Source organism: Geotrypetes seraphini, chromosome 8 (assembly GCF_902459505.1).
Source record: "Geotrypetes seraphini chromosome 8, aGeoSer1.1, whole genome shotgun sequence".
NCBI classification, from domain to species: domain Eukaryota; kingdom Metazoa; phylum Chordata; class Amphibia; order Gymnophiona; family Dermophiidae; genus Geotrypetes; species Geotrypetes seraphini.
The window spans coordinates 16,898,288-16,920,989 of record NC_047091.1 but is presented as its reverse complement, the minus strand read 5'-3'; the positions used below and the strand labels follow the sequence as shown (position 1 = coordinate 16,920,989).

General features: G+C 44.1%; 3 protein-coding genes across 5 annotated transcripts in view; 1 reads left to right on the top strand and 2 right to left on the bottom strand.

Moving 5' to 3' along the window:
- Positions 1-2,915, bottom strand: part of ACP7 (acid phosphatase 7, tartrate resistant (putative)) — a 38,199-nt gene extending 35,284 nt beyond the window's left edge. For both annotated transcript variants that reach the window (XM_033956995.1, XM_033956994.1), the window contains exon 1: positions 2,581-2,915. The gene's annotated coding sequence lies outside the window, so the exon portion shown is untranslated. The remainder of the gene's footprint in view (positions 1-2,580) is intronic.
- Positions 2,916-5,418: 2,503 nt separating this feature from the next.
- MRPS12 (mitochondrial ribosomal protein S12) lies at positions 5,419-9,573 on the bottom strand. Its single transcript, XM_033956949.1, has 3 exons — positions 9,297-9,573; positions 7,121-7,216; positions 5,419-6,158 (listed from the first exon to the last, which is right to left on the bottom strand). The coding sequence occupies exons 2-3, from the start codon at positions 7,167-7,169 to the stop codon at positions 5,746-5,748; spliced, it is 462 nt and encodes a 153-aa protein (XP_033812840.1). The 5' UTR covers positions 7,170-7,216; positions 9,297-9,573; the 3' UTR covers positions 5,419-5,745.
- A 12-nt stretch (positions 9,574-9,585) lies between these two features.
- Positions 9,586-13,666, top strand: LOC117365962 (F-box only protein 27-like). Of its 2 annotated transcripts, none has more exons than XM_033956948.1 (5): positions 9,586-10,019; positions 10,532-10,643; positions 11,108-11,203; positions 12,164-12,302; positions 13,219-13,666. In XM_033956948.1, the coding sequence occupies exons 1-5, from the start codon at positions 9,698-9,700 to the stop codon at positions 13,231-13,233; spliced, it is 684 nt and encodes a 227-aa protein (XP_033812839.1). In that variant the 5' UTR covers positions 9,586-9,697; the 3' UTR covers positions 13,234-13,666. The 2 variants fall into 2 exon arrangements, with proteins under 2 accessions (XP_033812839.1, XP_033812838.1); XM_033956947.1 differs by having other exon boundaries at positions 13,023-13,666.
- The last annotated feature ends 9,036 nt before the right edge of the window (positions 13,667-22,702 follow it).

Genomic DNA, 22,702 nt, shown 5'->3' with positions numbered 1-22,702 from the left:
AACCAAAACCCTTATCCACACTCTTTATCACCTCTCGTTTAGACTATTGCAATTTGCTACTCTCGGGTCTTCCACTCAACCATCTCTTCCCCCTTCAATCCATTCAAAATTCTGCTGCCCAACTTCTATTCCACCAGAGCAGCTATGCTCACAAGTCACTTCACTGGCTCCCCATCCATTTCCATATTAGAGAATGACACGGTGACAAAATTCATCACTGTCCCCATCCCCACGGATAACCGCGGGAAACCATCTTCATGTCATTCTTTAAGGAGAGAGGGAAGAATCAGAGTATGAATGGCCACAACAACTGACCCTCAAGCTTTGCTTTGAAGAATGCTGGTGTAGGACTGAGGTTGAAATAGACACTAGAAAATGACATGGGATTATTTCCTGCAGTTATCCGCGGGGACAGGAACGGTGATGAATTTTGTCACCGTGTCATTCTCTAGTCTATATACAATTCAAATTCCTCTTACTGACTTACAAGCACATCCACTCTGCAGCCCCCCAATATATCTCCTCACTCATCTCCTTCTATGTCCTGTCCCCCTGTAGGGATGGAGGTCTGATAAATTCTGACACAAGGCAAGGTCAGGCAAGGTTAGCACACTGATCTGAGGCCCTGTGAAAGAACTTAAGCCGTTGTGGATGAATACTGAATCATTCCTCATCCCTTCTCCCATGTAGTACCTTGTGACAGAATGCTGAGGCATTCCCCCTCCTTTCTTGCCACATATTAACCTGACACAAGTTTACTCTTATCCCTTATTCCTTATATAGGCAACAATCAGACTTTGCTTGAGCAGGCCTTGAGTTAAGGCTAATCAAGAGAGCTTAAGGAGCATGCATTATAACCTTTGGACTGTCACATGCTTATCTTATTTGAGCTGAATTTATTTGGAAAGGACATCAGCTGACAGGCACTGCATATGTGCAAAGACTCAGGCTCTGTCCACATGTTAATCAGGCCCTTGTCTAAATGCTGAGTTGGAGGATGATCACGAAGTAAAAGCACGAGGTAAAGTGAGGGTGATCACAATGTATAAGCATGTACCTTTCTTTGTATCCACCAATGTAAAAGCATGTACCTTTGTACTCACCAATCATGAGATGTGTAAACAAGGGAGTTACTATGATGTCATTAGCTTAGAAGTATAATAAAAGGGGCTCGGAGCTAGCCCCTGAGAGCGCCTCCATCCTAACTCTAAGACTGTGTGTGTGTGTTTGTTGTGTCGCATTCCTACATCTCCCCACCCCAACTCAACTCCGTTCATCGGTAAAGTCCCTCTTATCCATACCCTCCTTCTCCACTGTCAACTCCAGGCTTCGTCCCTTCTATCTTGCCGCACCAGATGCCTGGAACAGACTTCCCGAGTCAATGCATCAAACTCCTTCTCTAGCAGTGCACTTCCCCCTCCGAATTCGCGGTGATAGGGGGGAAAAGCATAGCAGCGAATACCGAAAAAACGCGAATAACTTTTCGTATGTTATTAACGGTTTTTCGGTAACAAACCCCTAAAAGATTAAAAACCGCGAATAACCTAACCTGATTTGCTCCGGGAGCAGCGATTTCCTCCGTACCATGCCGGGAAAAGCGATTTCCTCTGTTCAACGCTGGGAGCAGCGATTTCCTGTGACGTACATTTGGGCGCAGAGCCAGAGAATGAAAAAACGCAAATAATCGAAACCGCGGTTAATGAATCCGCGAATACCGAGGGGGAAGTATATTCACATCCAAGCTAAAACCCCATTTTTTCAAGGTTGCTTTCAACACCTATCTCTTAATTACCATAAGATACCTATGTTCATTCTACCATTCTCTGCTAGAATCTCCCCAACCCTATGTCCAAATTAGATTGTAAGCTCTTCTAAGAAGAGACCGTCTATTGCTTGTTAAATGTGCATTAACTTCCTGTTGTCTCATCCTAGCTCCCTCTTCACTTGTGCCCAGCTTTTCTGCACCCCAGTGCCCCAAATGCCTTTCTACCCACGAGCCCCATGGGTCCCGTGGAGCCAAAGCGCACAGCCTTAAAAAGAAAGCAGACATGGCATGGGATCTGCGGGGATCCTCGTTTTAACTCCTGCGGACCTCACGGATCCTGCCCCCCCCTCCCCCGAGGTAAGCAGATTTTTAAGGACGTGCGGTAGAGATCCGCGTCATCCTCGTTTTACCCAGTCCCGCCCTTTGCTACACAAGAAGCCACTACCAAGATCTGGGGGGGGGGGGGGGGGGTGTTTCTCATTCCGAACAACTCCCCCATTCGCACAGATTATATTAGAGTATTGAAAACTTTGTTCCCACCATTGCAATAACCTAGGGCCAACAACTAATCTATGCAGTCTACTACTACTGTTTATTATTTCTATAGCCTGAAAGGCATACACAGTGCTGTACATTTTAACATACAATAGACAGCCCCTGCTCAGAAGAGCTTACAATCTAGTTTAGACAGGACATTTCAGGGTTGGGAAGATTATGGTAGAGGAAATGATACAGTGGGCATAGAAAGTGGCAATAACAACATAAAACAGAGTCAAAACAACTAGTCTGTGCAGCAAAAACAAAATCTAGCTTACCCAACGCCTTTAAGGTGGAAACGAAGAACCCGGATCCAGCTATTTCCTATTTTAGAGCCATCCTTTCGTTCTTGTGTACTTTCAGCACTTAGTTGAAGTCTTTTCCCTCTCATCGAGCAGAATCACGGGTAAGATACATTACGATTACCATGGTTTTTTTCGGGGGGGGGGGGTCTCTTTTGTACCTCCTCTACCTGGACCACACTTGAATTAATTTTCCAAGAAGAGCAAGACACACACACAAAAAAGAAAGAAATCTACGATTGTATCTTTCACGCGAGGGAGGAGCAGAGGAACATCTCGGTGCCCCGGTCTGAGGGGAGGAGCCTGGAGCCGTCACAGGGAGGCAGGAAGAAGCCCAGGGAGAAGCCACGTGCTGCTGCTCCTGCACCAGGTCATGACCTTCCTCAAGCCTGAACCTAGGGCCATAACGAACCACCTTGGAAGCTGGGGGGAAAAGATGAAACATTCAAAGGCAAAGAGTGCAAGGGGATGGACAGATCCTCAGGCCAACAACTCGTTTCCCCACCCAAAACTCCTGCACCTATTTGTTCACTCTGTCGTGATCCTAAGTCGTCATTTTGACTTTTAAAGTTGCGGTGGTTTAACAGTGCAATACCACAATCAACATCAACAGTCGACAATTTAGCAGCCCATCCTATCTGCGTTTTTCTGAACTTTCCTATTGGTTGGCCTTCTAGCAAGTTTCATGCAGCCATGTCACTGCTCTGTGCTGTCCATTTTAGCTTTGTCTTTTCACCTTTTGGCCACCCCCTAACGTGCGATATAATTAAGGAAACATTTTCCTACCTGCGATCGTAGGTGCCAACCTTTCAAAATGATTGGGTATGCCAACTGCAATACCAATTACCTTTCCCCCCTGGACACAATGAAGGAATTTGTTCAATGTTGGGGGGGGGGGGGTGCTCAGCATCCACAGAGCTGGCTCTTATGTCTGCAATGCAGGCTCAGGGATTTGTGACACCAAGAGCCACTTTTTGCCTTCTGGCACTCCATACATGCCCTCCCCCAGCAGCCCTTTAAGGAGGGGGCCAGAACATGGTGTTTTGATCTTGCTGTTGTGCTCACCTCTAAAGGGCAGTTGACACCACCACAGGTGTGTTCCAGTAAGGGCTTTACAATATATATTTTTTTTAAAGTTAATCTTAAAAGAGGGTGGGAAAACCAAGAAAAATGTATATAAAGGATGGAGATGGACAAAACAGAGGGGAAAGGAGAATAAAGGTACAAAGGATAAAGTAAAGAAGTACCTGTTCTCACCTTTAAACCTGCAGCAGTGACTGTGCAGAGAGCACAGTAGGGAGCAAAATGCATTCTCGCCAATGGGAAGGATGAGGCAGGCTATTGGAGCTCTCAAGTTTTGACACTGAACCACACTCATGCCTTTAAACCTCCACTTACCACTTACATTTATATTTGGCATATACAGTAAAACATTGGATTGCATGTAACTTGGTTTGTTAGTGTTTTGCAAGACAAGCAAAACATTTGATTACATTTTAACTTGATATACAAGCAATGTCTTGCAATACAACTACATACAGTTTACATACATCACAACTGAGCCGATGGTTCTTCTCACTCTGACGCTGCAAGAGTGTAGTGACTGTTCTAAATGAGAGAGGTCTTGCAATATGAGTACATACAGTCAGTGGCATACCAATAGGGGGGGGGGGGGGGAGGTCCGCCCCGGGTGCAAGCCCTGAGGGGGTGCTCCCGGGCTTGGTGTCCAGTTCCGCTCCCCGCCCCCCCCCCCCCAACCATTTGAGGCGGAGAAGCAACCCACAGCAGGATCGCGATGCCAGCGATCCCTGCGCTGCTTCGGCGCTGCTTCCTCCGCCGCGGTCCCGCCCCTCCTCTGACATCAGAGGAGGGGGCGGGACCGCGGTGGAGGAAGCAGCGCCGAAGTAGCGCAGGGATCACTGGCATCGTGATCCTGCTGTGGGCTGCTTCAATACCGTAGGTGGTATGGGGAGGTCAGGGGGGCAAGCGGTCCTTCGGGGTGGGTCGGGCAGGCAGGCCTTCAAGGGGGGGGGGAACAGGCAGGCAGGCAGGCCAGGGGGACAGGCAGGCCGGCCTTCAAAAGGGGGGGGGGGGGAGACAGGCAGGCAGGCTGGACAGGGGGACAGGCAGGCAGGCAGGCCTTCAAGGGGGAACAGGCAGGCAGGCAGGCTTTCAAGGGGGGGAGGACAGGTAGGCAGGCCAGGGGGACAGGCAGGCAAATGCTCAAAGCCCAGTCCGGCACAGGGAAGAGGGAGGATCTCCCTCGCACTGCCCAGCCCAGCAAGGGAGGATCTTCGGGAACTGGCACTGGCACGTCCTGTGCATTGGTGCTGGTGCTGGTGCCAGTGCCCAATCGGGTAAGCGACCGATGTCTTTGCGGTGCTGGGGGGGGATGTAGGATCGCGGGGGAGGGGGGTGACACGAGCGGGGGGGAGGATGCCGGATCGCACTGAAAAAAAAAAAAATTTGTATAACGCACTCACACATATAACGCGCATGTTTATTCTCGGTTTGTAAAATCGTGTATAATGCGCGCGTTATATGCGTGAAAATACGGTACTTAGCACAGAGCTACTCAGTTCCAGTCAACGAGGGTCACAGACTGGCTAGGTTTTCAGGATATCCATAATGAAGATGCATGAGAGAGATTTACATGCATCATTTCCTTGGTATGCAAATTTCATTAATTTTCATTGCGGATACCTTGAAAACCTGGCCTGCCTTGTAGACTGCAAGCACCAGAAATGATCAGCCCTGCCTTAACAGATAGAAGATAAAAAAACAAGAGGAATTTTTGAAAAAGAGACACACACATAAGAAATTGGAGGCTTTTATTGTGACACAATTTCCTTCCCCTCCTTTACAATCGTGAAAGAAAAGAAAGCAGCCCCTCATCAATTAATCCATGCTATTGTAATCCAGATTCACAAGAGCAGAAGGCAGGTTGTGTTCCTTTCAAATGAGCAGTAAAAGACGTAATCTGAAACATACATATAGCTGAAGGATGAGGTTGGGAGAATTAGCTCAAATTCAGAACTTTCTTCTCACTCAAGACGTTCAAGTTACAAGAAAACAAAATTCCTTGGATACAGTTTGAGTTTACTAAAAATGTCTTTTTTCAGAGGTCTGGTTTTGGATTCTTCACTTTTTCTTCTGAACATGTGCACAGTCATACTTTCCTCGCACAACCTTAAGTTTCACACCAGGCAGGTCTTGTGTCCGCCCGCCCTCCACCAGCACCATACTGTGCTCCTGCAGGTTATGCCCTTCTCCTGGAATGAAACATGTAACCTCTTTGCCATTACTGAGCCGCACACGAGCACATTTCCGATTGGCAGAATTGGGTTTTTTTGGCTTACGGATCATGGTTTTTAGCACCACGCCCTTTAGCTGGGGGCAGCCAAAGGTGGCACCAAGCTTCTTCTGATCTCGTTTTGGTTTACCCATGCGATGCATCTGGTTTAGAGTTGCCATAGCACAAGCATTCTGGCAGCACTCAGGCTGCACTACCGACCCCACCCTTGGCAAGAGCACCTGAGGGACAGTAGCAATGCCTGCAAAGAGATAAGCAAGTATTAGTTGACTCTTCTAATCAAATACATCAAATTTTTAGCCCAATTTATTTGCAAAGTGAAGCTCCAAAGAAGCCTAACTAGCTAGAGCTACGGGACATTCCATAAAGCAATTTTAAAACACATTGGAGAAAATATATAACATATTTTTTGCTCTATTAAGACGCACCTAGTGTAGAGGAAAAACTAAGAAAAAAAATTCTGAACCAAATGGTGTACCCTGTCCCCCCTCTGGTTGTCTAGTGGTAGGCCAGGACAGGGTACACGGAAGGTCTAGTAGTAGGCAGCCCCCTCCTCCCCGGTACCTTTTTTAAAATTCTGGTGGTCCAGCACTGTATTAGCAGAAGCTTTCCTCGCTGGACGGCTGCTTTCTCAGTCCTCATCTCTTGCGGCAGAGCGGCGCACAAGGCAGGCAGAGCTTTTTACACTCCTGCCTGGCCCCGCACCACTCCCTGAATGGATGCTGTCAGTTCTGCATCCCCTATGCTTGAATAAGGAATAATAGCTTATGCTAAGTTTAGCACCTCCAATTATTTTGGAACACAGGTGCTTGTACCCACATGCTTCACCTTTCCATACAACTCGGTCTTGGATGAAAGGGATTCCCATGTTGATAAGAATTTCCATTGGGGAAGTACAGATGCCATAATTAAGACCAGAATGGCAAACTTGGTGTGTCACTAATTACAGGGTTGTTGTCTCTTAACAGAATGTGGTGGCGAATTGAAGATATCACAAGTTTTTTCTCAGAAGCAGATACTAATGTTTAGTTGCGTTTAAGGTTAAAAGTATAACAATAAACCCACTCAACTCTAAAACAGAGGTTAATTTTCAAAACACTTAAAGTGTCATAGAAACCTATGGTACTTGGTGTGTTTAAGTGCTTTGAAAATTAGCCTCAAAGTCAACTAAAGACAGAATGCATTTAAAATATTAGACCTTACCCCATCTCCAGGGTGCCATTATCATCCGAAGAAAAAGCATGCCGGCCATTCTGTTCAGGTATATGCCAAATGCATTCAATAACGTACTGAAAACATCTGTGGAGAGAAAAGAGCATTCCATTAGCATTCCCATCCAATTACAATCACAAAATCGAGCAGTATCTCCTATCTGCTGGTCATTCCATCTTCAGCCTTCCTTCTTCTATCAGTTCCTGCAACAGGAAGTGAAAGAGAGAAGGCCGAGGCATGCACAAGCAGCAGGTAGGAGATGCTGCTGGCAAAGAGTTGAAGAGGTAGATGGGGATGTGCTGGTGCTCCGCCTCCCCCCCTCCTTACTACGCCACTGCACTTGCATTTCTTAGCGCTGGGAAGTCACCTCAGTCAACTAAAATGTTTCTTAAGCATAAGATTCCTCAGGTCCCAGGAAGCAGCTAACCCAGGTTATACACAATAAGGAAATTTAGTAAAATTTTATTCTCCATGGTCAACTAATCATGTCAGCCACATAGATGGTGATGTTATGGGGAAGGAGCCGTCAGTCTCTAGCTCAGAAAGCTTCAGAAGAGCTTTCTGTGCATATGTCAGCCTCACCGCCTACTCTAACCATCCCCTCCTTCTACAGCAGCACTTCAAACCTATTTGCCAGTGTTTTCAGTCACCTATTTGATGCATTTATAAAGACAACATTCTATCTCTTTTTTTACTTTGACCAAAATGACCAACAAAAAAATCCTGTTTTAAAAGGTGTTCCACCTGCTCTCATAACATGTCTATCACATCTCTTGCATTTGGTGTGTAGGACCAGCTCATTTAGTAAATTAGCAACAGAAACATGATGGTAGATAAAGGCCAAATGGCCCATCCAGCCTACCTATTTGCACCATACACTATATCTGTCCTCTCCCCAAGAGATCCCATGTACCTGTCCCACGCTTTCTTGAATTCAGACAGTCTTTACCTCCACCACCTCCACTGTGAGACTATACCACACATCTACCCCCCTTTCTGTAAAAAAGTATTTCCTTAGATTGTCATATTATGTTTTACCATGCCTTTTTAACTATGTTTTGCCCTCCCTGTTAGACCATGTTTACCATACTATGTCTGAGAGTATTGCGCAGAGGTTGGAACAGCAGCCTCAGCACAATGAGGTTGTGGGTTCTGACACATGCTGCTCCTTGTGACCTTGGACAGGTCACTTGGTCCCCCAATATACCCCAGGTATATTAGACAGATTGTAAGCCGACTGGAACAGAAAGTGAAAAATGCTAGAATATCTAAATTCATGTAAACCGTTCTGAGCTCCCCTGGGAGAATGGTATAGAAAATTGAATACATAAATAAATATTCCTGAGCCTATCACTTCTCAACGTCATCCTATGTCCTCTCATTCCAGTTTCCTTTCAAATGAGAGACTGGTGTCATACACATTTATGCCACATAGGTATTTAAACGCTTCTATCATATTTCCCTTCTCCTGCCTTTTCTCAAAATTATACATATTGAGATCTTTAAATCTGTCCCCATATACCTTATGAAAAAGACCACATACCATTTTAATAGCCTTCCTCTGGACTGATTCCATCTTTTTGAAGGTGCAGTCTCCAGAATTGCACACAATATTCTAATTGGGATTTCACCAGAGTCTTACACAGGGGCATAAATACCTCCTTTTTTCTACTGGCCATACCTCTCCCTATGCAACCTAGCATCCTTCTAGCTTTCACCATCACCTTTCAACCTGCTTGACCAGCTAAAGATCATCACATACAATCACACCCAAGTCCTACTCATCTTTCTTGCCCAAAAGTTGTTCATCCCCTAAACTGCACCATTCCCTCGTGTTTTTGCAGCCCAAGTGCATGATCTTGCATTTCTTAACATTAAATCTTAGCTGCCAAAATTCAGACTATTCTTCAAGCTTTGCTAAGTCCTTCCTCATGTTCACATCATCTGTGTGTGTGGGGGGGGGGAGGGGGGGGTTTCCTACACTATTGCAGATTTTGGTATCATCTGCAAACAGACAAATCTTACCTGACAGCCCTTCAGCAACATTGCTTTAAAACATAAAAAATGAACAGAGCCAAGAACAATTGTTCAAAAATGTCTACTAGAACTTGAAAGATCAGGGAATTAAAGATGAAGGATTATCTAAAGAAAACAGGAGCTGACTCACCCACAATCCAATGATTGCTCCGACCACTAAAGCAGCACCGAAAAAGGCCTCAGGGGAAATAAATAAAAGCCACACTAGGAACACTCTGCACTGCCGGCCGCAAAATTCTTCTCTAAATACTCCCCGAATCTCTACTGTTTCTAAACATAGAGAGGGATCAATAACTCAGCTGCATTACACAACGAGGGAATTTAGCAAAAATTTGATCTGCACCGCCGCAGCAACTTCCGGGGGGGTCACTCGGCGCATCCGGAAATGCGTCATCAGAGGACCGAGGGCCATGGTTAGGGGAATTTAGCAAAAATTTGATCTGCACCGTCGCAGCAACTTCCGGGGTCACTCTGCGCACCCGGAAGTGCGTCATCAGAGGACCGCGGGGCAATGATTGGGGGACATGGACCATGGGGTCTAATGATTCCCGGCCCTCGTCGCCGGCCGAGTTGCTGCGTCTGGCTCGCTTCGACCTGACGCTGCTGCCTGACGAGTTGCTGCTGCTGGTGCTCAGCTTCCTGCCGAGCCGGGACCTTGTGCTGCAGTGTCGCCTGGTCTGCCGCCGCTGGCGCAGCCTGGTCGACTCCCCGTGTTTGTGGCGCCTGAAGTGCGGGCGGAGGTGGCGGACCTCGCAGCTGGAGGCGCTGCACGGCTGTCCGAATGTGTCGTGGGCTCGTGTGTACGTGAAGGAGCCCTTCGGTCGTAACTTGCTGCGGAATCCCTGCGGAAGGGGTGCGGAAGGGTGCAGGGGTTCCCTGCAGAATGACAGCTGTTTGTACCTCTGCTGCTTTACGTTCTGTCACTACCTGCTGCTCCATGCAAGTTGCCCTAGTGTAGGGATAGGCAATTCCGGCCCTCGAGAGCCAGATCAGGTTTTCAGGATCTCCACCATGAATATGCGTGAGATGGATTTGCATGCACTGCCTCCTTGAGATACAAATCTATCTCATGCATATTTATGGTGAATATCCTGGAAACCTGACCTGGCTCCGGCTCTTGAAGACCGGAATTGCCTACCCCTGCCCTAGTGTATTCTTGGAGGGCTTCGAGTAGCCTAATAGGTCAGCAAGCCACAGTAAGATATTGCCTTCCATCCCATTGTGTTTTAAATTTCTTTTGCATTTGTCATGACAAATGTTATCAAATATCTGATACAATTGAGGCAATTGAAATATGAGCTGTACAGATTTATCTTTCCATAGTCAATCAAGCTGTTGTGGTTGGTCTTTCTTCTCTGCTTGTAGAACAGTTTCAGCACTGGGAGCTGCGGCATGGAGGGCATGGCTGGCGGGTGGAAAATAACAGAAGCAACCTGGAAGGGGCTGAGGATCAAAGATCCTTTGTTTCTTCATTTAAGTAAGTAAAGAGTGGAGGCAGTCTGATAGAACACAGTTCAAAAAGGAATCCAAGGACTTGCGATGTGTCTTTTTATCCAGACAAGACTTGAATTTTCCGAGGTGACTACAATCTCTCCAAGCTCTTTGGTTGTGACCTTATGATCAGTGAATATAAGGTGACTGTATGTTCAAATCCATAGCCTGACTAGTTTTGGTAGCTTATTATCAAGCTTGATATAAGACATGGATGAGGTCCTGGATATGAAGATAATACCTGCAGTGTAGATAGATTTTCTCTGGTTTTGTTTAAAGATCCTGTTTAGATTCAAGGAAGTTTAGCAGTAGATCTGATAATAGCTAGCTTTTTGACATGTCGCTGTGGGCAATAAGCCTTTTAAAATCACGCAAGCAATTTGGATTCAATATCATATGTAGAAAAGTGAATGTTTTTTGTAAATCTGATTCAGATTTTGTTTCACACAGCTGGTGCACCAAGTGGCAAGTCATTGACCTTTTAAAAGAAGGATTATGGAAGGAACTTCTTGACCATCATCAGCCAGAAATCTCGATTAGCGATTGGTGAGTTGTCTGGTGTGCCTTGTTTATGTTTCACTGCCTCTCTAGGATGTTTCAGTCCACTGTTCAAAAACAATTTTGTGAGCTGCCCGTTACTGCACATTTTCATGAGTGTTCAGTTTCATTCCCTTTTAAGAAACAAAAGGGTTGGATTCTATAAATGTCACTGAAAAATGGGTACAAAACTCAATGAGTCTCAAAAAAAAAAAAGTTTTTTCCGAAGAGGTTATAAATTACTATTACAATAGAAAAACCTACTCCGAGTCTCTCAATTATCACAAAGGCTGTTTCTTAATAAGTCTTACCCCATATAGATATATGGGTGTAGACATACAAAACTATACTTGCTCTAAGTGGACAAAATCAGTCATGGGGGAAACTCATGACATAAACATTAAGAATCCACCAGGATATATCCCACAAATCATGTGCAACCTTTATAAGTGCACTGTAGGTATTACCCCACACATCATATATGTCCACCCAACAAGTGAATTTTTTTATTAGTCTTTACTAAAGATGCTCTTTGTGGAGAGACTTTATTTTAATTGCTAAAAAATGCCCTATTCAGTGCTCTAAAAATCGTTACCAAAACATCTCTATCAAATATAGTTAGTGAAAAGGAAGTTAAGGAGCATGTAGGAGCTATTTGTCTGTCAATTAAATAGAATGCTGGAGCTGATTGCCCTACAGAGTACCCCATTTCGTGTCCTTCTTCAGGGGCAAACTCAGGCGCACTATCCACTACTATTGTATATCCAAAGCATATGCTGCTCATGGCATGTATGGGCAATTAGCAATTTACTATTACTGCCAGAAGGATTTTAATCTCTGGGATAGCAGCAGGGGAGGACCCACCAACGCATACACTGTAGGTCTATAAGGTGCCACCAGCCTCTCTGTTACTTCTGCTTTTCCAGACTAACTCCTCTACTTTTGTCTTTGTCCTGTCTGCTTTTGAAGGTATGCTGGACGCAGTGACTGTGGCTGTGTGTATAAGATTCATGTGAAACTGCTGGCTGCAAACAAGCGCTCAGTAATTGAGGAATTCAGCAGGACCATGGAGCCAATTCCTCAGTGGAATGATGAATGTTATCATCAGGTATCCACTACTTAGACTGTTAGAGCACAAAAGAAACCACAAATACAAATGGCTGATGCTGAAAAAATATAGGCTGTTTAGCTAGGGAGGGAACTCATTTTTTATTTCTTTGCCTGCTTGTTGAAGGGATAGTATTGAGCAGAGGATATGCAGTCTGTGTCATCCTTTTAGGTCAGTATAACATTCCAGTGATGCAAGAGTCCCTTCCCCAGATATTAGCAGCTTTCCAGGGGATGAAAGCCATTGAAAAACAGAGGAAGGATCAAACATGATCAAGGAAGAAAGTGACCACAAAGAATGAATATATAGTTACACGATATGGGAACAAATAATACTTATTTCAAACTCTGATACCGTTTAAATCTTTTAAGTATTTAATCAGACCCCCCCCCCCCCCCCATGTATTAGCACTAAGTTTTATAAAATTCAGCATTACTAAAGCTGTTGTCCAAAACCTCAGGTCTCCTTTGCTTATTGCTGTTTGGTTTGGAGCAGGTCCTTCTATGCAGGTTACCCTAGCCTGCTGTTAGGGTTGTAACTGCAACTAGTTTTCAGCAGTGCACTAGCTATTAATTAGCAAAAAAAGAAAGCCATAGGACTCGTCTTGGGCTGTCTTTCTGCAGATAGCTTCGTGTGACTAAAAATCCTAACTACTAACTGTTATGATTCACTGCTTGGTTCTGTGGCTGGAAAAATCACTGGCAAATTATTTTCTTCCAGGTCTCCCATGTGTTTCGAAATTATGGTCCTGGGGTGCGTTTTGTGCATTTTCTTCATGAAGGGAAGGATACACAGTTTTGGGCTGGGCATTATGGAGCACGGATTACCAACTCTGCTGTAACTGTAACCCTTCCCAAGTAGATCACTAACCTTCACTGAATACATCATTGGCACATTTTTGTTTCCTCTTTGCCAGACACACAGACTATGAATTCCCGGTGGCTGCTCTAACTGGAAAATAAAAGAGGATTTCTGGCTTCTCAGATCAGTTGGGGGCAGATGAGAACATCCACAATTCCCAGATAAACCATCTTCATCCTCATTCAGAAGAGGAAACAGCACCTTTCACTTGAGCTGCCCTTTGCCATTTGTCTGGAAAGCCTTCCTGCTTCTAGCCACAAGCTAATGGATGGTGGCCTCCTGTTCTTTGGATGCTGAATTTGTTTACTTAATACTGCAGCAGCCTTGAGTGCTTCTTGGTATACTTATCAAAACAAGTTTATTTCTTTATTTATAATCTTTTCTAACCTGTCTTTAAAAAAAAAAAAAAAAAATTTTGTCCAACATGAAACACAATCTATGTAATACAAACAATGCAATAACTTGATAAATATAGATAACCACTAGTAAAATAACTAAAACCAGTATAGAAATCGTATGCCAGTTAAAGCTGGGCCCTAGTGCTGGCTCAAGGTGTGGTTCTTGAAGAAAAGCTCTCTTATGATTCTATGAACCCTGGAGTTTTATTTACTTGTGGTGTCATGGATAAATGCAAGAGAAGACCCAGAGTGTTCCCCTCCATATCTGGAGAGCCCATTGTCCAGGGTTTGATAACTTTATTGCTGCAGGCTGTTGGGAGGAATTTGGTGAAACTGTCATTGTAGAAGACAGTGGCCCTGGTTGAGTCAGTCTCTTCTTCAGGCAGTCCCACTAAGCCCTGTGGCTTGCATTCTGTCTACTATGATTGCTGCTCACAGCAATTTGACTGCATGGGGCTTGGACATATGATAGACAGGCAACAGAAGAATGCCATGCCTTGGGATATATGCAGACAAACAGAAAGGTAAGGGAGGTGTCTTTTCAACCAATGATCGAGTCTTTATTGAAATCAAGTAGTTCCAACAAGGATCCTAGTTTCGGCATATAGCAGACGCCTTTCTCAGGGGACACTTGGTTAGTAGGTGTTGAGTCCAAAGCACACTTGAGTGAACAAATGGCAGCACTCAGAAACTGGGATCCTTGTTGGGACTACTTGATTTCAATAAAGACCCGATCATTGGTTGAAAAGATGCCTCCCTTGCCTTTCTGTTTGTCGGCTTGGACATAAGATGTCAGATGCCAGTGCAGCAGCAAGAGGAAGCAGTTGAGTGGAAGTTGCCTGGGTTGTTTAAACAAGTGGTTCTTAAAACCAGTCCTGGAGGACCCCCTAGCCAGTTGGGTTTTCAAGATATCCCTAATGAATATGCATGAGGCAGATTTGCATGCCTCTTCCCTCTATTATATGCAAATCTGCCTCATGCATATTCATTAGGGATATCTTGAAAACCTAACTGACGGGGGGAGGGGAGTTCCCCAGGTTTAAGAACCATTGGTTTAACCCTTGAGATTAATTTTCTCCCATACTTAATCAGCAATGAGGATATTGAGATAAGGCATACTAACTGTTCTAGTTGTTTATCTTTCTAGAACAGTGTTCTCCCCAGAAATTTTTTCCAGCCGGGTGGCATGAAAAAGTAGCCGGGTGGGCGGGGCGGGGAAATTTGGTAGTGGGGAAAAATTAAATGTATACTATTTTTATTAGTTAATTATTATTATTTTCCAATGCTCGATCTGACTTCCTTTTTTAAGGTTTGACACTTGGGCCAGAATATTTTTACTAAATTTAAGAAGTATCCAATTCTAGAAGTGAATAATTAGATATTCACCCTCTTTCAAATAGTATAGAGGTTTAAAAAAGGGAAATGCGTTAATGAAGTCATTCTGTTCAATCTAACCATTTATTTCTGCATGAATTTAAACAACTAAAAAAAAAGATAAATATAGCTCATCCAGTCATACAAGAAATGGCTGTACAACACCTCTAATAATGTTTTGATCACTAGGTACCTTCCTGATGTCTCACTGAGGATATGAAATAGATGCTATCCCCACTTCCAGACCTCTTCCACATAATTTATGGAGAGGTGTTACTGAGCCTTGAAGGGCACCTGTGTGATTGATCTTTATCTGCTTCTTTTTTATTTTGCTATAGTGCAAAGTAAGAGCTAGGGCAAAACAGTATAGGTAAAGATGCAGGTAATAATTAGCAATGTATTAAAAATATTTTATTTTTATTTGCTTATAATGTCATTTGAAAGCTACTTGATGATAATACAACTTTAATTTAATTCTTTATAATGTGTGCTTGTGTGTTGGGGGGGACAACACCTACGTCAACAGTAAAGTTAGAATAGAGTCATTAAATCCAGTGGTGTACCTAGTATATATGACAGCCAGTGCTAATCATTTTTTTAACAACCCCCTCCTCTATATAAAAAAAGATATTTTTAGTAATAATCCATGAGTCACACAATAAAGGTGCATCTAGGAAAAGGCAGCATCTTAAACACTGCAGTGAGCACTAGAACACCAACACAGGCATTGTAAAACTAAACAAAGCCATGTCCTTTTCATACACACAGAACACAGATACACCCTCGCCCAATAAGGAATAATCACAAACTAAAAATAGAAATATGTAGACAAAAGTTAAACTGAACCAAGAAACCAGACTCTGCATACAATGCAACACCATAGAAACAGTGACCCCTAATACTGTGCAAAATATAAAGACAGTAGATGTAAATTTGAAAAAAACTTCTACATAAGTCACCACTTTACAAATTAACAAATAGAAATAAAATAATGAGAAATATGAAAATACCATTTTATTGGACTAATCCATTTTTCAATTAGCTTTCAGAGGCCAAATCTTTCTTCAAGACAGTACAGTATACAGCTGTTATGGTATCCTGTCCTGACCTGAGGTAAGGGGTTTATTCCCTCCCAAAATTGCCTTATTTCCATTTCCTATTGATACATTTTAATCAATACAGTTACAATACTACTTGATTCTACGTAAAGCAACAAAAATATTTTTTTTTCTACCTTTTGTCGTTTCTGCTTTAGTCATCTTCTTTTCACTCTCTTCTTTCTATTCAGCATTTGTCCTCGCTCCCTTCCATGCAACATCTGTCCTCTCTCTTTGCCCCTTCCACCCAGCCTCTACCCTCTCTCTACCCCTTCCATCTACTGTCCACCCTATCTCTGCCCCTTGCATCCACTGTCCACCCTTTCTGCCTTTTCCATCCAGTGTCTGCCCTCTCTCTGTTCCATATGGTATCTTCCATCTTTCTATGTCCCTTCAATAAACTCTATATCCTGTGCCCTTTCTCTCCTTTGTACATGATTTATTTCAGCTTCATCCCCTCTCCATTTTTTGTCTCCACCCCTATGCTCTGGCATCTCTCTCTTCTCCTTTCCTTCCTTCCTTCCTTCCCACTCCACCCCATGGTCTGACATCTCTATCTCCTTCCCTCCCCCCTCTCCAGTATCTGCCTCCTGTCTTTCCCCTTTGGTCTAGGCCTCTCTTTTTCTCTCCGTCTTTCTTCTGTGAGGAGATCATGTTGATCTTGAACACTGAATAATTCTTCCACATTCTCCATATCACTGTACTGTAGTCTGGTCCAGCAGACTGCTTTGGCACTATTACATGGGTAATAGTAAATTCATTATGCATCAGCTTTCTACACAGAATGTCACAAGTCTCTATTTCTTGTGCTGTGTTTACATCTGCCAGCGTCAGAAACTTGTGAGACAGATCCCTTGGCAATACTACACTTCGGAGCCCTTTGACCATCTGGTCCTGTATGGTTGCAGGCTTTAAAGCTCTGTTTACTGGAGGAGACTGTCCAGCATACATAGTTGCATCACTCTTAAGGATCTGATCAGAGATTACATTAGACAAGGTGGTATTTTTAGGCATGGAAAAACAGGACATGTTCTCCTCAATCTGCTCAGATGCCTTCAAATGCCCTTTAATATTCGTCTGATCTCGGGCTAAATCTTGCCTCCTGAGCTGATCTTCAAAGGAGAGCGGAGTGAGAGCCATATCGGCAGTGAGATCCGTTTAGGGCCGCATGTTGTGCAGGGCTGGACTAAGGCAAGTTGTAAGCTTCCTTCCATCGCTGACCTATCTTCCATAAGTCAGCAACGGAAGGAAGCTTACAACTCGCTGCTCTTGCTTGCTTCGGGCCTTCCTCGTTGCCGGGTCCTGCCTACTTTCGGAAACAGAAAAAAGGCAGGATCCGGCAGCGAAGAAAGCCCGAAGCAAGCAAGAGCAAGTTGTAAACTGGCCTGTCTCCTATAGCGAACCCATGCTCCGGAGCGTGTGCATGCCGACTTCCCTTCTCTTCCCTTTATCCCTCAGGAATCCATCCAATCCCTGTTTGAATCCTTGTACCGTATTCTGTCTGATCACTTCCTCCGGTAGCGCATTCCAAGTGTCCACTACCCTTTTTTCACCCAAAGGGTAGTGGACACTTGGAATGCGCTACCGGAGGAAGTGATCAGACAGAATACGGTACAAGGATTCAAACAGGGATTGGATGGATTCCTGAGGGATAAAGGGATCGTGGGATACTGAGGGAGGAGCTGGGAGGTAACACAAGTATAGGAAGTAAATCAGGTAATGAGTATAAACTAACCTGGTCGTGCATGTGCAAGACCGGAGGGCTAGGACTTCGATAGGAAGGCAGGACTTAAATGGAAAACCAAGGTGGCAAGGGAGCCCCTTCTGATGATTCAGACAGGTCTTGACCTGTTTTGGGCCGCCGCGGGAGCGGACTGCTGGGCGGGATGGACCTGTGGTCTGACCCAGCGGAGGCACTGCTTATGTTCTTATGTTCTTATGTTCCTCCCTCAGGACGTGACTTCCGGTTTCGGAGAGAAGCGGCATGCACATGTTAGAGCCCCGTAGCATGGGTTCAAGTCGCTTGCTGGCTTAAAAACTAAAAAAAAAAAAAGTCAGGCTCCTGCGATTCAGGCTGTGCCGAGTCAGCCCGGTAAATCTCCAAGCCGGTGAGAAGGGTTTTTTTTAAAAATGTTGAGCAGAAGGTGGCAGCAGCAGCAGGATTGCGATCGAGATTACAGCCGGGCGCTCATCTAAATTAGCTGGGCAGAGCGCCCGGCTGAAAGGCCCTGGGGAGAACACTGTAGAATATCTACTAGCTTCATTTTAGAATTATATTAAACTTATATGGGTAAGTATAGCCTACGCTAATACAAATGAAAACCTGTGATCATGATGATCAATCAGTACTGCATTAGCTTTAAGGTATATTAGAGTTCATCTCTGATCTAGATTGTACCTATGACTTTTTTTATATTTTCAGATGACAAATATACATAGATTACAAACTCACACATTCACCAAGGAATGAGATATAATAAATACCTTTAATATGATGTCAATAGCAGAATAATCAGATCACACAGCTGCTGGTTTCAGATGGAGAGTACTTATGGCAGTCTTTAATGTCCCATGCATGGGGATAAGATAACAAAAGGTGTGGCCTGCAGAAATTGTGACTAGATCACCACAGTGCATAGAGATGAAATATCAGGGGAAAAAAAACAATGAAACAAAACAAAAAAAAGGCTCCAAAGAAATTCTCCTCTAGAATACTAGTACATAATATAGTTATATACCTGCTGAACCTCACCAGTATGACAATCACACAGGAGCAGAACCTGGCCAGGCAAAATGCATGTATACAGGACAAAAAGTAATGTTATTCTCCCGTAGTTACTAGCTGATAAGGGAAGGTGAAGCAGGAGGATTTGGAGATAAAGCAATGTAAATTTAGGCATGTCAGATAATGAGGCCTAAGGTAAGGCTTTGGATACCTAGAAGAGGCCTCTTAATAGCCCAATTCACAGCTATATGGGCCCAGTTTCAACTGACGAGTAGTTTTGTACCATTCTATGTCAATCATACAGCTGGAGAGTCAAATGACTTAATTCTGAACAAATGCTAGTGCCTAAAAATAAGTTTGTAACAAAGCTTACATTTCTTGGATTATCCTGAGTTAGTACAGTTCTCGTGGCTGACATTTTTAAATACTGTACTACCTTGAATATTCCACTCCATGCCCTCCCCACTTCTAAAGAGTATTGTCCAGATCAGTGGTTCTATGCCCAATTAGCCAAGGATCTGGAATAGCCATAATGACTATGCATGAGATAAGTTTATTATTATTAGTTAATTATATACTGCCTATCAATGGAGGTTGTCTAAGCAGTTTACATTTAGGTACTCAAGCATTTTTCCCTAGCTGTCCTGGTAGGCTCACATTCTGTACCTGGGGCAATGGAGGACCAGGGTCAAAAGGAGCAGCACGGGACTTGAACTCACAATCTCGGAGTGCTGAGGCTGTAACTCTAGCATCTAGGCCACTCCTCCTAAATAGATTTTATGCTGCTTATCCTGGGAATAAGCAGTAGATTTCGCCAAGTCCACCTTAATAATGGCTTATGGGTTTTGTTTTTTTTAAATTTACTGTCTTTTTCATGGAGAGATTCACCCAAAGCAGTTTGCAATCAGGTACTGTATTTTCCCCAGCAGGCTCACAATCTAACTATAGTACCTGGGGCAAGAAGAGTGTTAACTGACTTGCCCAGAGTCACAAGAAGCAGGCTGGGATTGAACTCACAACCTCAGGGTGTAGTAGTGCTGCTCAATTCAGGGAAAAATGTTTCAATTTGATTCTATTTGGCCTGTTGAATCAATTTTTTAAAAAATTCAATTCAATTTATTTTTCTCACCCAATCGGGCATTTTTTTTCAAACATCCTGGTAGGTTTATTTTGTAGCCTCTTCACCTAACCCTCCTCCCTTTGCCCTCTCCACCCCCACGCTGGTGCTGTGGTATAAACAAAAACAAAAAAGACTTTGCCTCTCTCTTCTAGGTTCTAGCTCACGATCGCTGTCTAACACCAGCTCTGGCAGGATCCACATTTCAAATCTGACATATTGTAATCACAACATAGAAAATAAAATTATTTTTTCTATCTTTTGTTGTCTCTTCATTATATTATTCAAATCATGTTGGTCCCAGGCTCTGGTTTCTGTTTGTCTTCTGTTAACTCACTTGTCAGGATCTGCTGTCCTCCCCAACATAATCATGTGCAATATTTCTTTCTCCCCCTACACCATCTCTCCATGTCCTCCACCATATGTTCAACGTTTCTCCCTCTCATACATGCATGTCTCCCCTCCACCATATGTAGGATTTCTCCTTTCTAACTCTTGGTATCTCTCCTCCACCCCATGTCCAACAAATCTTCCTCTCTCCCTCCCCCCCCCCCCCCCCCCGTATGCAGCAGCCTTCCAACCCCCTGTGTAGCACTTCCTGACTGAGCCCCGGAAAGCTTTTGTGCATCGGGGCCTCAGTTTGTTTACAATGCATGCAAATTTCTCTGTGAGAATCCTGAAAACTTGCCTTGGTGTGCCCTGGTGTGATCTCTTCACTTCTCCCCACAACAAACTTGCTATTCTGCTCCAGACTCTACCCCCAGTGGTCTGATGTTGGATGCCTTCCTCATTCACTGGGGGGGACAGATTCCGCTACACATTCCCTCCAATATCTCCTATTGGGAAAACTCTACTCAGACTTTGCCAGGATCGAGGCACCATGATCCATACAGCATCTCATTGGCCATGTCTACCTTGGTTCCCACTCCTGGAACTCTCATCCAAAGAACCATGCAAGCTCCAGCCATTCCTGACACTCCTGACCCAAAACGATGGATCCCTCCTTCATCCCAACCCTCAATTGTTAGCACTAATAGCATGGTTTCTTATTCCAAGCAAGTAAATACTGTTTGCCTCTCAGCTGCAGTCTCTTCTGTCGTTGAAGTGTCTAGGAAACCTTCCACTCAGCACTTATTGCTTCAAATGGATGAGATTTTCTTCCTGGTGTATAATTCTCTTTACCCAGTCATGTGTCCGCTGCCATCTGTTCTCAACTACCTTCACACATGTGCACAGAAACATGATGGCAGAAAAAGGCAATTTGGTCTATCCAGTCTGCTCATCTGCAGCATCCACTACTATCTCCTCCTCTCCAAGAGATCCTAAATGCCTGTCTCATGCTTTCTGAAGAATGGGTTAAGAACATTGCTCTAGATAACGCCAGAGAAGAAGAATAAAGAAGGAGGGAACATGAGTTAAGCAATCCAGTAGACCATGAAGGTTCTGATTAATTCTGAGTTTCTGGGAGAAGGCAAGTAGTAAATTAGTCACTAAACTGCTGTAATTATTAATTTTATGTTGGATCATCAAAGTTTATTTTCAACGTATCATTTTGTCATGAGGATAGCCCAAAAACCAATGAAGCATTTCCTTGATTCAGCCTCTTTTACAACTTGGCCCATATATCTGTATCTATATACTTAAATATGTGTATACATATACATCTAATATAATAAAAGCCTAAGCCGCGCATGCACACTCTTACCTGCATGCTCCCATTTTCCGTGCGCTGTAGGAGTGCGCATGCGTGCTTCCACACATCTCTCCCAAGGCGGATGTCGGCTTCGGGCGGCGTGAAGGCTGTCTGCCGCGGTGGCTGTCGGCGCCTGCAGGCCGCGGCAGCTGCAGGCCATGGCGGCTGTCGGCGGAGGGCAGATGCGAGGTAAGGGGTGCCTCTGGACAGGGGAAGGGACGGGGGTAGAAAAAGGAAGGGAAGCCTACTGCTAGATGGGGGAGCAGGAAAGAGGTGCAGATGGACAGGGGAGAGATTAAAAAAAGGGAGAAGGGCTGCTGCTGGATAAGGGGAGCAGTGAAGGGGTGGTGGTGGACACAGGGAAGGTAAAAGGAAGGGAGAATGGGTGGACAGCCAAGGAAAAAGAAAGACAGAAATACAGGAGAGAGAGAGAGAAAGAAATAAAGACAGACACACACAGACACACATTCTAGCACCTGTTAATGTAAGGGGCTATAAGACTATTTTTTTTAATAAAAGGGTGTTGGGCCTTCTGATTATTGTAGTATGGAGGTTACTTCTGGTGGCCACCACCAGCAAAAGACAAGATTTGATGATAATAAAGAAAGCAATGAAGACAACAATATTAGTAATTCACTTCCTAGTGATGCAACAGGAAGTGAGATGAAATTAAAAACTACAAAAAATGAGATTATTGAGGAATAATAGCTGGAAAGCAGTGACCACAAACACCCACAATCAAGCAACAAAAATCAGGATCTACAAGCCCTGATGTTAGAGGCAGACTTGGATATTGTTACTTTCGCTTGGACATGGTTTAGTGAGTCCCATGGATGGGATGCCAACTTCAAGGGGCTCTGCTCAGACAAATGGTGATGGAACCCATGAGGGAAAAAGCGATACTGGATCTGGTGTTCACAAATGGCGAAAGTCTCTTTAATGTCCAAATGGGAGCCCACCTGGGAAGTAGCGATCATCATATGGTTTGGTTTGATATAGTAGCCAAAGTAGAAGATGGCCACACAAAACTCAAAGTCCTGGATTTCAAACATGCAGGCTTTAGTAGCATGGGGGAGTACTTCAAGAAAGAGTTGATTGGATGGGAAAACAGGGAAGTGGAAAAACAGTGGTCCAA